This window comes from Rhipicephalus microplus, chromosome 2, assembly GCF_043290135.1.
Source record: "Rhipicephalus microplus isolate Deutch F79 chromosome 2, USDA_Rmic, whole genome shotgun sequence".
In the NCBI taxonomy this organism is placed as follows: domain Eukaryota; kingdom Metazoa; phylum Arthropoda; class Arachnida; order Ixodida; family Ixodidae; genus Rhipicephalus; species Rhipicephalus microplus.
This window is the reverse complement of record NC_134701.1, coordinates 198,241,504-198,253,779: the sequence shown is the minus strand read 5'-3', so window position 1 is coordinate 198,253,779 and position 12,276 is coordinate 198,241,504. Positions and strand designations below refer to the sequence as shown.

At 46.4% G+C, this 12,276-nt stretch overlaps 1 protein-coding gene across 5 annotated transcripts in view; it reads left to right on the top strand.

The window, feature by feature from the left end:
• Positions 1-7,461, top strand: part of LOC119170503 (nuclear receptor coactivator 7-like) — a 178,464-nt gene extending 171,003 nt beyond the window's left edge. For all 5 annotated transcript variants that reach the window (XM_037421692.2, XM_075887224.1, XM_075887225.1 and 2 more), the window contains 2 exons: positions 619-692; positions 4,831-7,461. In XM_037421692.2, coding sequence (XP_037277589.2) covers positions 619-692; positions 4,831-4,966 — 210 coding nt within the window. In that variant the 3' untranslated portion in view covers positions 4,967-7,461. The remainder of the gene's footprint in view (positions 1-618; positions 693-4,830) is intronic.
• The last annotated feature ends 4,815 nt before the right edge of the window (positions 7,462-12,276 follow it).

The following is a 12,276-nucleotide window of genomic DNA, read 5'->3' as shown; positions in this document are numbered from 1 at the left end:
AGCACAACTTCGTTTTTGAGCAAGTTTTCGTTCAGATCCGCACATAGTACGAAGTGGAAATTTGGAACACTAATATTAGAAAAAAAAAACTCAAATTATACGCGGCTATTTACAGTAAGCGCTCACCGCTGGGCAGCACGGTTAGCGAACTCCGCCTGAGCAAATTCTAAGAAAAAAAAGCGGACGAATTGGAAAGAAAACAGTGCTTACTCAACACTGTCTAGAGAAAGAGTCTCTTCCCGTCGTGCACAAAAAGTCTCGCAATATTTGCGCACGTGGCACCACTGAGAAGATCCGACTCAAGGTGAGAGATACTAACGTCACCGCTGCTCGCCCAGCACCGTAGGACCTCAAAAAAGGTAGAGTCATGATCGCACATGTGGACAACAGAATTAGGTGAAAAATCCGCAGTGGCGATGGGCAAGCCTCAATCAAATCAAAGACTCTAATACAACTGAATGTTCTGTGTCATCTTTAAGTTCATCTACATGGCATTGGTTGGTGTTTATGTACCGGCCTTGTTGCATTTCCAATGAGAATTACCCAGGTTTCATGAAGTTGTTCTGTTATTCTCAAATATTTCGTGCATTGACTTGTCTTGCTGTGTGATTTGTGCAGTTGTACAAATGGACTGGTGAAAATGGCTACTTCATCAAGGGCAATGCTGATTCCCTGGCTTTCGGTGCTGGAGAGTGAGTATTATATGTACTCTGTTTTCCGACTTGGCTACGTTCTTAAAGGGTCCTTGCGACACAATTTGATCATGTCTTCTTCATCGATTCTTCTGGTACTGTGGAAAGCGCCGATATCAATGTACAAGTGGCAATGCCGAAATTCAAGCTGCTAAATTTTAACTTAAGAGATAAACTACTTTGATTTCAGACTAAGGCGACACCCTATCAGCTATTTTTGTTATAGGGTCACTTCATGTGACAGTGACAACAAAGGCTGGTCGTTTTTGATTGGCTTGACAAGTAGTGTGCAATATTTATATTGGAGTAGCTAAGCCATACAGGTGGATGCTAAAAACAGTAGGAACCCTTTTTATTCTTTCTTGGAAAGAAATAATTTCTGCTTCTATATGATGTATTTTCGAAACAACGAACACGACACTTAGTCTGGGAACGCGGCTATGGTATATGCCACCTATGTCATGCCAGGTTTTTAGCGAGCCAGAAATGCTAAGTGAGGCGGACGCTGCCGTTGCCGTAGAAAGCATGCAAGCCAGGAACTGTCTTTGTCTAAAGAGTATGCATCTTACACAGTGTGACGGTGGAAGCTTCTGCTACCCAATGCACGTGGTTCGTCGTAACCATGCTAACGACATTGTCACAAAGAGCGGTAGCGAGGTACTCTGTGAAGGCCACCATGAGGTGGCATTTTCGGTATGTTCTTATGAGACGCGTGGTGTGATTGGAAGCGGTCTTTGATGTCTGCAGGTGAGTGAAATGCAAAAAGAAACATTCCTCGTCATCTGCACAAGTTTTGAACTTAGAAGACTCGTAAATCCACTTTTCGTGCACCAATTTTCATCATTTTTGTTGCATTCATCTCAGTGATCATTACTACATACGTTCCGGGGCTAAATAAGGCAGTTTCAAAAGTGTTGCAGGGCCCTTTTCAACAGTGTGTTCAGCTGTTGACCGCTTGATTGAAAGTTACATTTCATTGCGAGTAGTGTATGTGAAGGCACACCTGCATTCATATTTCATTTCATAATAAAGAACATTGCATGGCTAAAGGTATTGCAGAGAAGCATCTCTTGATGTTCAAGCTCAAAATGTAAGCCTAAGCATGACAAGAGGTCCACATTTTTGAAACTGTGCATAGTGTAGTCTGTCATGGCAAATCCACAACCTACAGCTTATCACTAATGGCTTCACTCAATGCATCAGCGGTTGTTGGCCAGGAAAGCTTGTTCAGTAAATAACATAAAAACTGTTGTATAAAGGGGTTGGTGTTTAAGGTACCTGCTACCGCACCAGCATCAGCCCCAATTTAGCTACAGTGGACTCCTCTTAAACGGAACTTGAAGGGGCAAGAAAATTTGTTCCATTTATGAGAAGTTTCGTTTAAGAAAAGCCCATAAAATGAATGAAATAGGACTTTATTTCAAAAGCACCAACTGTAGCTGACAGAACATAAACATTTTGAAGTATACAATACTACTATAGTCGATTAGAATGAAAAATGTTGGTAATATTGCTTACAAATATCTATGTTTACAGCCGCACTTTCTCCAGAAACTATCCTGAAGACAACACCATGCCGCTTTTTAAAATGGCTCAGACACCCATCGCTCACCCGCAAGTGCTCGATCCCCATGCGAGTAGCAATCTCTTTGGCTTTCTCTTAGAAAATGGGCCTGCTGATCAGGAAGTTCGCACTGCGCACATACTTGAATCACAGAAAAAGAGTATCTTCAATTTCTTTGCACGCTGCCATTCTCATCCGCATTCTGTCTGTGGCGAAGTTCCCAATCTTTGCAGCTTCTTCAATCTTCCCTTTGTTCTTGAGTATCATCAACAGTGTGGACTTAAGAATATCGAACTTCTTCACCGTTTCTGTCTTTGATAGGTCGTTGCCGTCAAGTTCTTGAATGATTTTTACTTTTGTTGCAAGCAAAAGGGCATTTTGGCTGCTGTTTTTTGTTTCCATTTAAAGTTCACGACGAGATGGACACAAGAAAAAATAGAAACAAGATGGATTGTTTGCTACTCGGTGTGCGCGGACATGTGCAATCGCTGGATTGGCTTAGCTAGGCTAGCTTCGGCATTTGTTTCATGGTTGCTAGACTGCCGTGGCCACTTCCGCCATTCATAGATTTTGCCTGTTTCAGTTTTATTTAACCGATGTAAGCGAAAAAAAATGTTCCGATTACCCGAAACTTTTAATCATTAAATATATAGGAGACCAACCAGATATGCCCTGACAGTTTCGTTAATGGAGCTTTTCCATTTAAGCGAGTTTCGTTTAATGGGAATCCACTGTATTGTTGTTTGCAAGGCTGACATGTGATATTATTATATTTTAAATATGTGAGCATTTCTATGCCAAATCAACTGAAGGACTGTTCATTCGTCATCCCTCTGTTATGTAAGACAAAATTCTATAAAAATATAAATTTATAAAATAAAATGATTTCTCTTGGCTTTTTTGGGCTGCAAAACCAGGTGACCCTCTAACGACGAGTGTCTTAAAATCGCTGGGCTAAAGATCCACGCTTGCAGAATGCCAACGTATCTGAACCATGGAAACATATTTCACTTGCGGTGCAGAACAATTGTAAAAAGGGGGCGCCTTCTTTGAAGGCTTTATGGAATTTCGTAGTGGTTGAATGAGAACACTCTCTGGGACAAAACGTAAGGCCAATGTGGAAGTTTTTAAACGGGGATAGCCCAACAATTAGAATATAGGTCAATTTCTTTTTTTTTCGAAAACATGCAATGAAAAGTCAACCCTCGTCTCATATACCGGTCATTGGCAGAAAAAAAAAAAAAATTAAAAGTCTCGCAACAGGGGTGCCTGAAGTCAAAAGCCTTCATTGCCATCCTGAGCATCAGCGGTGCCTTTTGGCAAGGCTAGGCAAGGCCCACAGTGTTCTAACAATGCCATTTTGTCTCGGTTATCTGCTACAAGTCTGCTGTTTCTTCTATTTCCTTCAGAAATTAGTGGTAGTCGACGCCAGTTTACGATAGGCTTTAAGAAAAAAGTCACCGAGTATGTCAAAGCGCACGGCAACCTGGCACCACAATGGGAATTCGGTGCTTCGGAGAAAGGCATCCGATACCAGAGGAGCCAAAAGCAGCTCACCACATCCTGCAGAAGAAAAAAAAACATCATCTTGTGGACAGACCGAAGTGTACCCCGTACTGGAAACGCTACTCGTCGAATTCGTCTGGGAGCTGCGTGCAAGGTCGCTAGCCATAACAGTGCAGTGCATCCGCATGAAAGCTCTCGAGATAGCGTGTGCCTCTAGGCTCATGAGGGCGCAATTCAAGGGATTGCCATCGTGGGTGCGCCCATTTATGAAGTGGAACGGGTTTGCACTGAGGCAGCGTACTTGTCTTTCCGCAAATGCTACATCACTAACGCATTGGATGGAATGGAAGACGATGCACTCTGGGATGTTACTAGTGAAAAACGGACGTCATCGGCCTTGAGTTCGGATGAGTCTGAGTGACAGCACTTGGTGGCCTTCTGGCATTTAACTACATAGAATTAGTGTCCATATAAAAAGAAATGCCACCACAGTGCAGCTGGTTGTGTCGTGTATTCACCTAGGTAAGGGTGCGTCGCGATACTTTGCGATTTTTAAACATTTCTTTTTAGGAAATTCAAAGTTCAGGGGGTTGACCTATATTTTGGTCTGACCTATACTCCAGGTTTTACGGTGTCTCATTGTGTCCTATTGCATTGTTGCATTATCCAACTTCAAGTGTGCTATACCAACATGCTCAGTTTCTACTTTAGCAGGTTTTGACATGGAGGGCTGTAATTAAAAGAATTTAGACCTTGTGAAAATGTAGTGCATAGCTCTCCTTTTGGTTGTTGTAGCTTACCTGAATCGCATGAATATATCCTGAATCGCATGAATATAAGCACTATTCGTGCACATGCTGAATGTTTATTGGCACGAGTAAAGTAACCTGACTTGTCTCATGAATATCCAGAGAGAGAGAGCGTGCTATGCAACTCCCACAACTGGCAAGTTGGCATGTTTAGCCAAAATTAATCCACAGCCCTCCTGTGCAGAGTATGACAGTTCCAGCACTGTTAAGGATGTGAACCTCTATTGGTATTGACATTTGCGATTGTGTGAAATTGCAGTGGCCAGTTTGGGCTGTGGCTGGACGGCGACCTGTTCCACGGGCGCAGTCGTCGGTGCAAGACTTACGAGAATGACGTGCTCTCTACAAAGGAAGACTTTGTAGTTAAAGCGATCGAGGCTTGGGGCTTTGTCTGAACCACAGGTCGGCAACAAGGTGCATGCCACCGGAGCATGCGGATGGCACGCTGTCACCTCTCTTTTGACATCATTGAGAGGAACTGGACAAGAACAGCAGAACAAGTGGCCTCCACCTCCATTTGGCGTCTTCTCAGCTTCTGCCCTGCGCGGCTGGCATTTTGACACGATGGCTTTTCTCTGGGCCGTGCGGACCAAACCGCCAAGTTCACGACGCGTCAGAGGAGCAGTGTGCCCTCTTGTCTCGGCGCACTGTCTGCCACCATTTGTCAACGTTCGCTTATTATTATTTTGTGGTTGAGCATCGCCGCCTTGCTTACACATTCCCCACTCCCCTCTCCTCTCTTTTTTCTTTTGCGAGACTGGCATTTCGCATTATTTTCATTTTGTGACACCCTGACTTTGTAATTTAAAACACGGCCACTTCTATATTCTCTTAAGGGTCAGTGACAAGTGGACTCCTATTTATTTCGGTTTGTGGTTGGGGAGCCGCATGGGCGTTTGCAGAGTGATTGGCAACGATTTCAGACACCGCACTGTGTGCCGCATGGTGTTTCATCTGCTAGAGAAGCAATCCACCAGAACCTAAAAGTATGGGGCAACTCGCTGGCAGAGAGGTTGCTTAGGTCTGTGCTTGGGAACAACTCTTTCCTTCATTTAACTAGTGTCTGAACACCTGTTTAGTTGGTTGTTGGAGCATTTTCAAAAGGTACATTCCTGTACATTATTTCTTTTTTTCCTGTTCCTTTGAAATGCAAGAAGCTTTCAAGGCAACATAAAAAAAAGTGGAGCACCGGTGTGGTTGCCAGGAAAACCGTTTATTTTTTCTGTGATATGAAACATGCTGACACACATACATCAGTGTGCAACCTTTGTAGAGACAATCCCCTTGGTGAGACCAAAAAGACCAGGGCGACTGCGTTTAAAAACTTTCCCGGACAGTGTTATGAAGAGGACAATCACGGGAATTAAGTGTAAAGGATGGTTACTGGTGCCCTGGTTTTGTTTGTTTGTTGTCGCAGTTGGGTTTTCCTGCAATGTTAACGTATAATATAGCTCAGCAAGATATCCTGGCTGTCCAGGCTTATTTTTCTTCGCATGGTGGCCTTGCAGAGTTTGGGCAGTTAATTTGATGAGATTCTGTTCAAGTGGGGCCCGGGAAGCTGTAGTTTTTTTTTATATGTGGGAACAAAATTATTTATTTCTTAGGGCCTTCTAGTGGGAGAATATTGGCCTGTCACTTGACTCCTTGCATTCACAATGCATACTGCTCATTTCTTATGGCCTTGACGCTTGATGCAGAGCTACTCTAATCCTAGGGGGCGCTGCTACTGCCCACTCATCATTCTGAGTCAGCAAAAATGTTCAGAGGTAGCGGCCTCACTGTTGTAGGTTAAAGGTTTCAGGGAGATAAGTGAACGAACTTGTTTAGAGTTGCGAAGACATGTAAACAGTAGACGTGAGCAACACATCTTAGTTGCTCCCACATCTACCATTCCTCTTAGCGATGGGGATGCGGGAAAGTGTCTGTATTTGTGTGTGTTTTGTAGCTGGCACCGAATGCTGCCCTTGTAGGAGAGAAAAAAAAAAAAGTGCTTATAACCACATATTTTAAGCAACAACCGGTGTACTGTGGAACAACTCTCGCAAAGTAAACACATTTTTCCCCACTCGGAGGAAATGACGCGATGTGGCAGTGCACTCTACGCACGCGCTATCACAAAAACTTGTCTCAGCCAAAAAAAGTGACACATCCTACTACAAAGTGAATGTATACATAAAGCTATTTGTCTAGAGCCACTTGAGAGGCTGTTAGTTACTGACACAAGGCTGTTTCTAGAGAGTAGGATTGTTCTTCGGACCACTTGATGGCGGTGCGCCGTGCTTGACCAACATCTTTTGAACAAAAAGAAATTTTTCTCACCCCCACACAACGTATTTGTGGCCATTGGCTTTTCCCAGCTTTTTGGATCACCTTTTAAGGCTGCCTGCCCTGTGCACCATCGCAAGCGGTTCGGAGCGGTAGCTCGTGTGTACATGACACTTAGAGAACAACACTGTGGAATTGCACGCACATTTAGGTTTGTTTGTATATACTGTACAGTATTTGTTTGTGGTTTTTCTTTTTCAGAGTTCTTGCGTTGCGTTTTATGTGTATAGAACTGTAAAATCGCGCGGAGGTCCCTCGCTCTTGGAGGGAGGGGAGGAACTGGCGCCCCTGCCGGAGGTGGAAAGTGTCTTCAGGTGAAAAAGTGCCCTGCCACAGTGATGGGGGATCTATTTTTGTTGGCTTGACTCCGGAATGAGCGGAAGTTCCTTTCCTTCGGTGAAGTTTAAAAGCCTGCATTGCTGCTCCTGATGACCTCAAGGCAACTAAATGGTGCGCGAGCTAGGGTCAGGGTTTGGCCTAGGAACTACTGCTTGTGTACTTGTTGGTATTGTAAAGAAATGTTGGAAGAAAAAAAAGAAGTTTAAAATAAAAGCATTACACGACACTCTGCGTTGTCTTGTGTCCGGATATAGTTTTTCTTGAGGTTTTATTGCTGCAGTTAGGCATTCAGGGCTCTCAAAAGTGCTTGCCAACATGGAGGGACAACTTGGCATGCTTTGCATGTCCAAATATATATATATATATATAATGAGATATAACAGACAGTAATGCCAAGGAATGTACAGGGGAAGTTATTAACATTAATGGAATGTAAATAAGAAGAAAGAAAAGTGGATGAAAAAATTACCAACTGTAAGCAGGAATCGAACCTACGACCTTCGAATTACGCGTTCGATGCTCAGTGATGCTCAGAGCATCGAACGCGTAATTCGAAGGTCGTAGGTTCGATTCCTGCTTACAGTTGGTAATTTTTTCATCCACTTTTCTTTCTTCTTATTTACATTCCATTAATGTTAATAACTTCCCCTGTACATTCCTTGGCATTACTGTCTGTTATATCTCATTATTATTGTGTTAAAAACACGGAAAAACGAGCCCTTAGGTATACACTTCTTTCCCTTATTTTATATATATATATATATATATATATATACATACATACGGCAAGTTATCCTTTCACCCACTTCTCTTTCTTCACGTTTACAATTGTTTACAATTGGTTTAACATCTTCCCCTATACATTCCTTGGTATTATTGTCTGTTAGATCTCATTAATATTGTGTCAAAATACAGAAAAACAAGCCCTTAGGTATACACTTCTTTTCTATATATGTGTGTGTGTGTGTGTATATATATATATATATTATAATGAATCTGAATAACGGACGCTCTGCTGGTAATGAAGAAGACGATGATGATTGGTGGCTGTAGTAGTAGCTCACGCACGCCGCTCGCCATTAGCCGGACCTGCCTGATAAAGCACATTTTGCCAAGCTGCGTCTGAACCTTTCTCGACCTACAACACCTCTTATTTTAAGTGGTGGAGGAGCCGGGGTTCCCATCAACCTGGAACTTAGCAATCGGACGCTACCCTCACTGTTCACCATGACTGCTCCTGGCCCTTCTCAAGCTGACTTACCAACGACAGTTTACTGTACTGGCGTGCCTCGGCAACGCGACCCACCAATTTTTCACGGCAACGATGAACAAGACGTCGAGGACTGGCTCGTCGAGTACGAAATCGTAAGCGCTTCTAACAAGTGGAACGCCTGCGACCAGCTCACAAACGTGCGCTTTTACCTCGCTGATGTAGCCAGCCTCTGGTTTAAGAACCACGAAGGCGAAATCACCAACTGGTCCGCCTTCAAGACCACCATCGCCGCGGTCTTCGGTCGTCCCGCCATGAGCCGGCTTCGCGCGGAACAGCGTCTCCGTAGTCGAGTCCAGCGCAGGGACGAGACCTTTGCAATTTACATTGAAGATGTCCTGTCTCTTTGCAAGTGCGTCGATGAATCTCTAACCGAACGCGACAAAATCAAGCACATCATAAAAGGAGTTGACGACGATACCTTCCAGATGCTCGTCGCTAGGAATCCACAGACTGTCACTGATGTTGTCCAGCTCTGTCAAGAGTACGACGAGTTGCGTAAGCAGCGTGTCTCGACGCGCAGGGCCGCTGAAGATACGGCTGAAGTTTCCGCCCTCGTGCACGACGTCGCTGCTGATCACACCGTCTTACTGCCCCACATCAAACAATTCATTCGTGAAGAAGTTGCGCGTCAGCTTTCTCTTGTGGCCGAAGCATCCACGCCTGTGACCTCGTTAGACCCACGTCTACGCCAGGTCATTGGACACAGGTCACGCAGGCACTGCCTCCATTGCCATCTGTTCCTACGCCGCTGACCTACGCTGCCGTCATTGCTAGACCCCCAGCCCCACCTGTCTGTGGCGCATACCGGGGCACCGGGTCCTCCTACCCTACGACGCTGCCTACATACACGGCACCCCATCCCGTTTCGCCCCCTGCACCTTCTGTCGTTAACCCATGGCGCACCTTGGATAATCGACCCATCTGTTTCGCATGCGGTTTCATGGGACATATAGCACGCTGCTGTCGCCGTCGCAACTTCCAGCCTCCAAACCATGGGATTTCTACAAATTACCAGGCTGCCCAGAATCCCCAGCGACCATCTTCTCCAATCACCGACTCATTGTCCCCATGACGCCCTGTGGATTCTCGCTGGTCATTACCACCCCGTCGCCGATCTTCTCCCCAATGCTCCGGCGCACGAGCCCCGCTCGAGAGGAAAACTGACAGCCGCAGTTCCGAAGGCAAGAACTGCGTCGTCGTCAAACTTTCTAAGACCTCCTTTTTGTCCGACCAATGAAATTTATGTGCTAGTAAAAGGTGTTGCTGTACGTGCACTTGTCGACACAGGCACCGTCGTTTCTGTAGTTAGTGAAAAACTGTGTCGCGATTCGAGAAAAGTTACAACGCCGCTTACGAATCTTGCTCTGCGTACAGCCACCTCCAATTTCATCGCCCCGACAGCTCAGTGCACAGCACGCGTTCTTATTCAAGATGTTTGGTACGCCGTCAACTTTGTTGTTTTCCCACGTTCATCTTACGACGTCATACTAAAATGAGATTTCCTTTCTACCCATCAGGCCCTCATCGACTGCGCTTGTGCTGAACTCACGTTGACGAATCCGTGCCTTGATATCGACCACCACAGTCCCTCGAAAGTGTTTGCCGCAGCTGACGTCCGCATCGCGCGGTTGTCCGCCGTCCTAGTGCCTGTGTTTTCCCCTGCTGCCACTAACTCGACGTGCCTTTTCCAACCAACTATAGGTAGTGTGCAACACCGAACCATCGTCCTCCCGTTTGCCGTCATCAACTTTTCCAATGGTTCGGCGGTACTTTATGCGTGCAACGTTTCTGCTCTTCCGTACATCCTGCTACGCGGCGAGTGTCTGGGAAGCCTCGAGACCTTTAATTGTATTTTCGAAAACCCGATCTATCCAGACATGCCATTTTTACCGACTTGTGCCATTACACCCGCAACTGACGCTAATGAATCTATGGATGTATTCCGCAAGTCCATTGATTGCAACCTCACGCCTGGGCAGCAGGAACAGCTGATCAAGCTCCTACAGCGATTTCGAGCCTCGTTTGACCGCAATCAGCCTTCCTTAGGCCGAGCGTCATCTGTTGTTCACCGTACAGATACCGGTCAAGAGACGCCATTACGGCAGCGTCCATATCGTGTGTCAACTACCGAACGCCGTGCCATCAATGAACAGGTTGACGACATGCTGACACGTGGCATGATTGAACCGTCAAGCAGTCCCTGGGCCTCTCCAGTTGTGTTGGTGAAGAAGAAGGACGGATCCGTCAGGTTTTGCGTGGACTACCGACGTCTCAACCGAATCACGCGCAAGGATGTCTATCCGCTGCCACGCATTGATGGTGCCTTGGACTGCCTACAGGGAGCTGAATTTTTCTCTTCTTTAGATCTGCGCTCTGGATACTGGCAGGTACCCATGGCAGAGGCCGATCGCGAAAAAACAGCTTTCATCACGCCCAACGGGCTTTACGAATTCACAGTCATGCCCTTCGGCCTCTGCATCGCGCCAGCTACTTTCGAGCGAATGATGGACTCTATACTTCGAGGCCTCAAATGGAACGTTTGCCTTTGTTATTTACATGACATTGTCGTCTTTTCAACTGATTTCGCAACCCATTTAACCCGCCTCGAGAAAGTCCTCGCGTGTATTTCTGCCGCGGGGCTGCAACTGAATCTGAAGAAGTGCCATTTCGCCGCTCGAAAGCTTACGATCCTTGGCCACGTGGTTTCAAAAGACGGCATTCTTTCTGACCCTGCCAAACTTACAGCCGTTTCAGCGTTTCCCAAACCGACCACCATGAAAGAGCTCCGAAGCTTCATAGGCCTTTGCTCTTACTTCTGGCGCTTCGTCCGCAATTTCGCGACGATCATCGCTCCTTTGACCAAGCTCCTCGCCGGCTCTAGAGACCTTTCAGCCTGGTCTGCCACCTGTGACGATTCTTTCAATGAACTGCGCCGCCTCCTCACGTCGCCACCTATTCTGCGACATTACGCCCCGCCACGGTGGTCTAGTGGCTAAGGTACTCGGCTGCTGACCCGCAGGGAGCGGGTTCGAATCCCGGCTGCGGCGGCTGTATTTCCGATGGAGGCGGAAATGTTGTAAGCCCGTGTGCTCAGATTTGGGTGCACGTTAAAGAACCCCAGGTGGTCGAAATTTCCGGAGCTCTCCACTACGGCGTCTCTCATAATCATATAGTGGTTTTGGGATGTTAAACCCCACATATAATCATCATCTGCGACATTACGACCCATCCGCACCCACAGAGATACACACACCGACGCTAGTGGTGTCGGGCTAGGCGCTATTCTTGCACAGAAGAAAGACGGCTTCCCAGAGTACGTGGTTGCCTACGCAAGCCGAACTCTTAGCAAAGCAGAAATCAATTATTCCGTCACTGAAAAGGAATGCCTCGCCATTATTTGGGCGATAGAGAAATTTCGACTTTACGTGTACGGGCGCTCTTTTGACGTCGTGACTAACCACCATGCCCTCTGCTGGTTGTCGTCACTCAAGGATCCAAGCGGTCGCCTCGCCCGATGGGCATTACGCCTTCAAGAATATAATATTCGCGTGGTCTATCGCTCCGGCCGGAAACATTCGGACGCAGACGCCCTATCTCGTTCGCGCCTACCCACTGACACGGACTGCTGCGAAAGTCTAACCTGTGATGCCACTGCCGTCACCATCGCCGACATGCCATATGAGCAACGCAAGGACCCTTGGGTTGCTTCGATTCTAGACATCCTGGCTGGACGGACGGCTTCCCCCCCTTCTCGCACGTTGCGTCGGC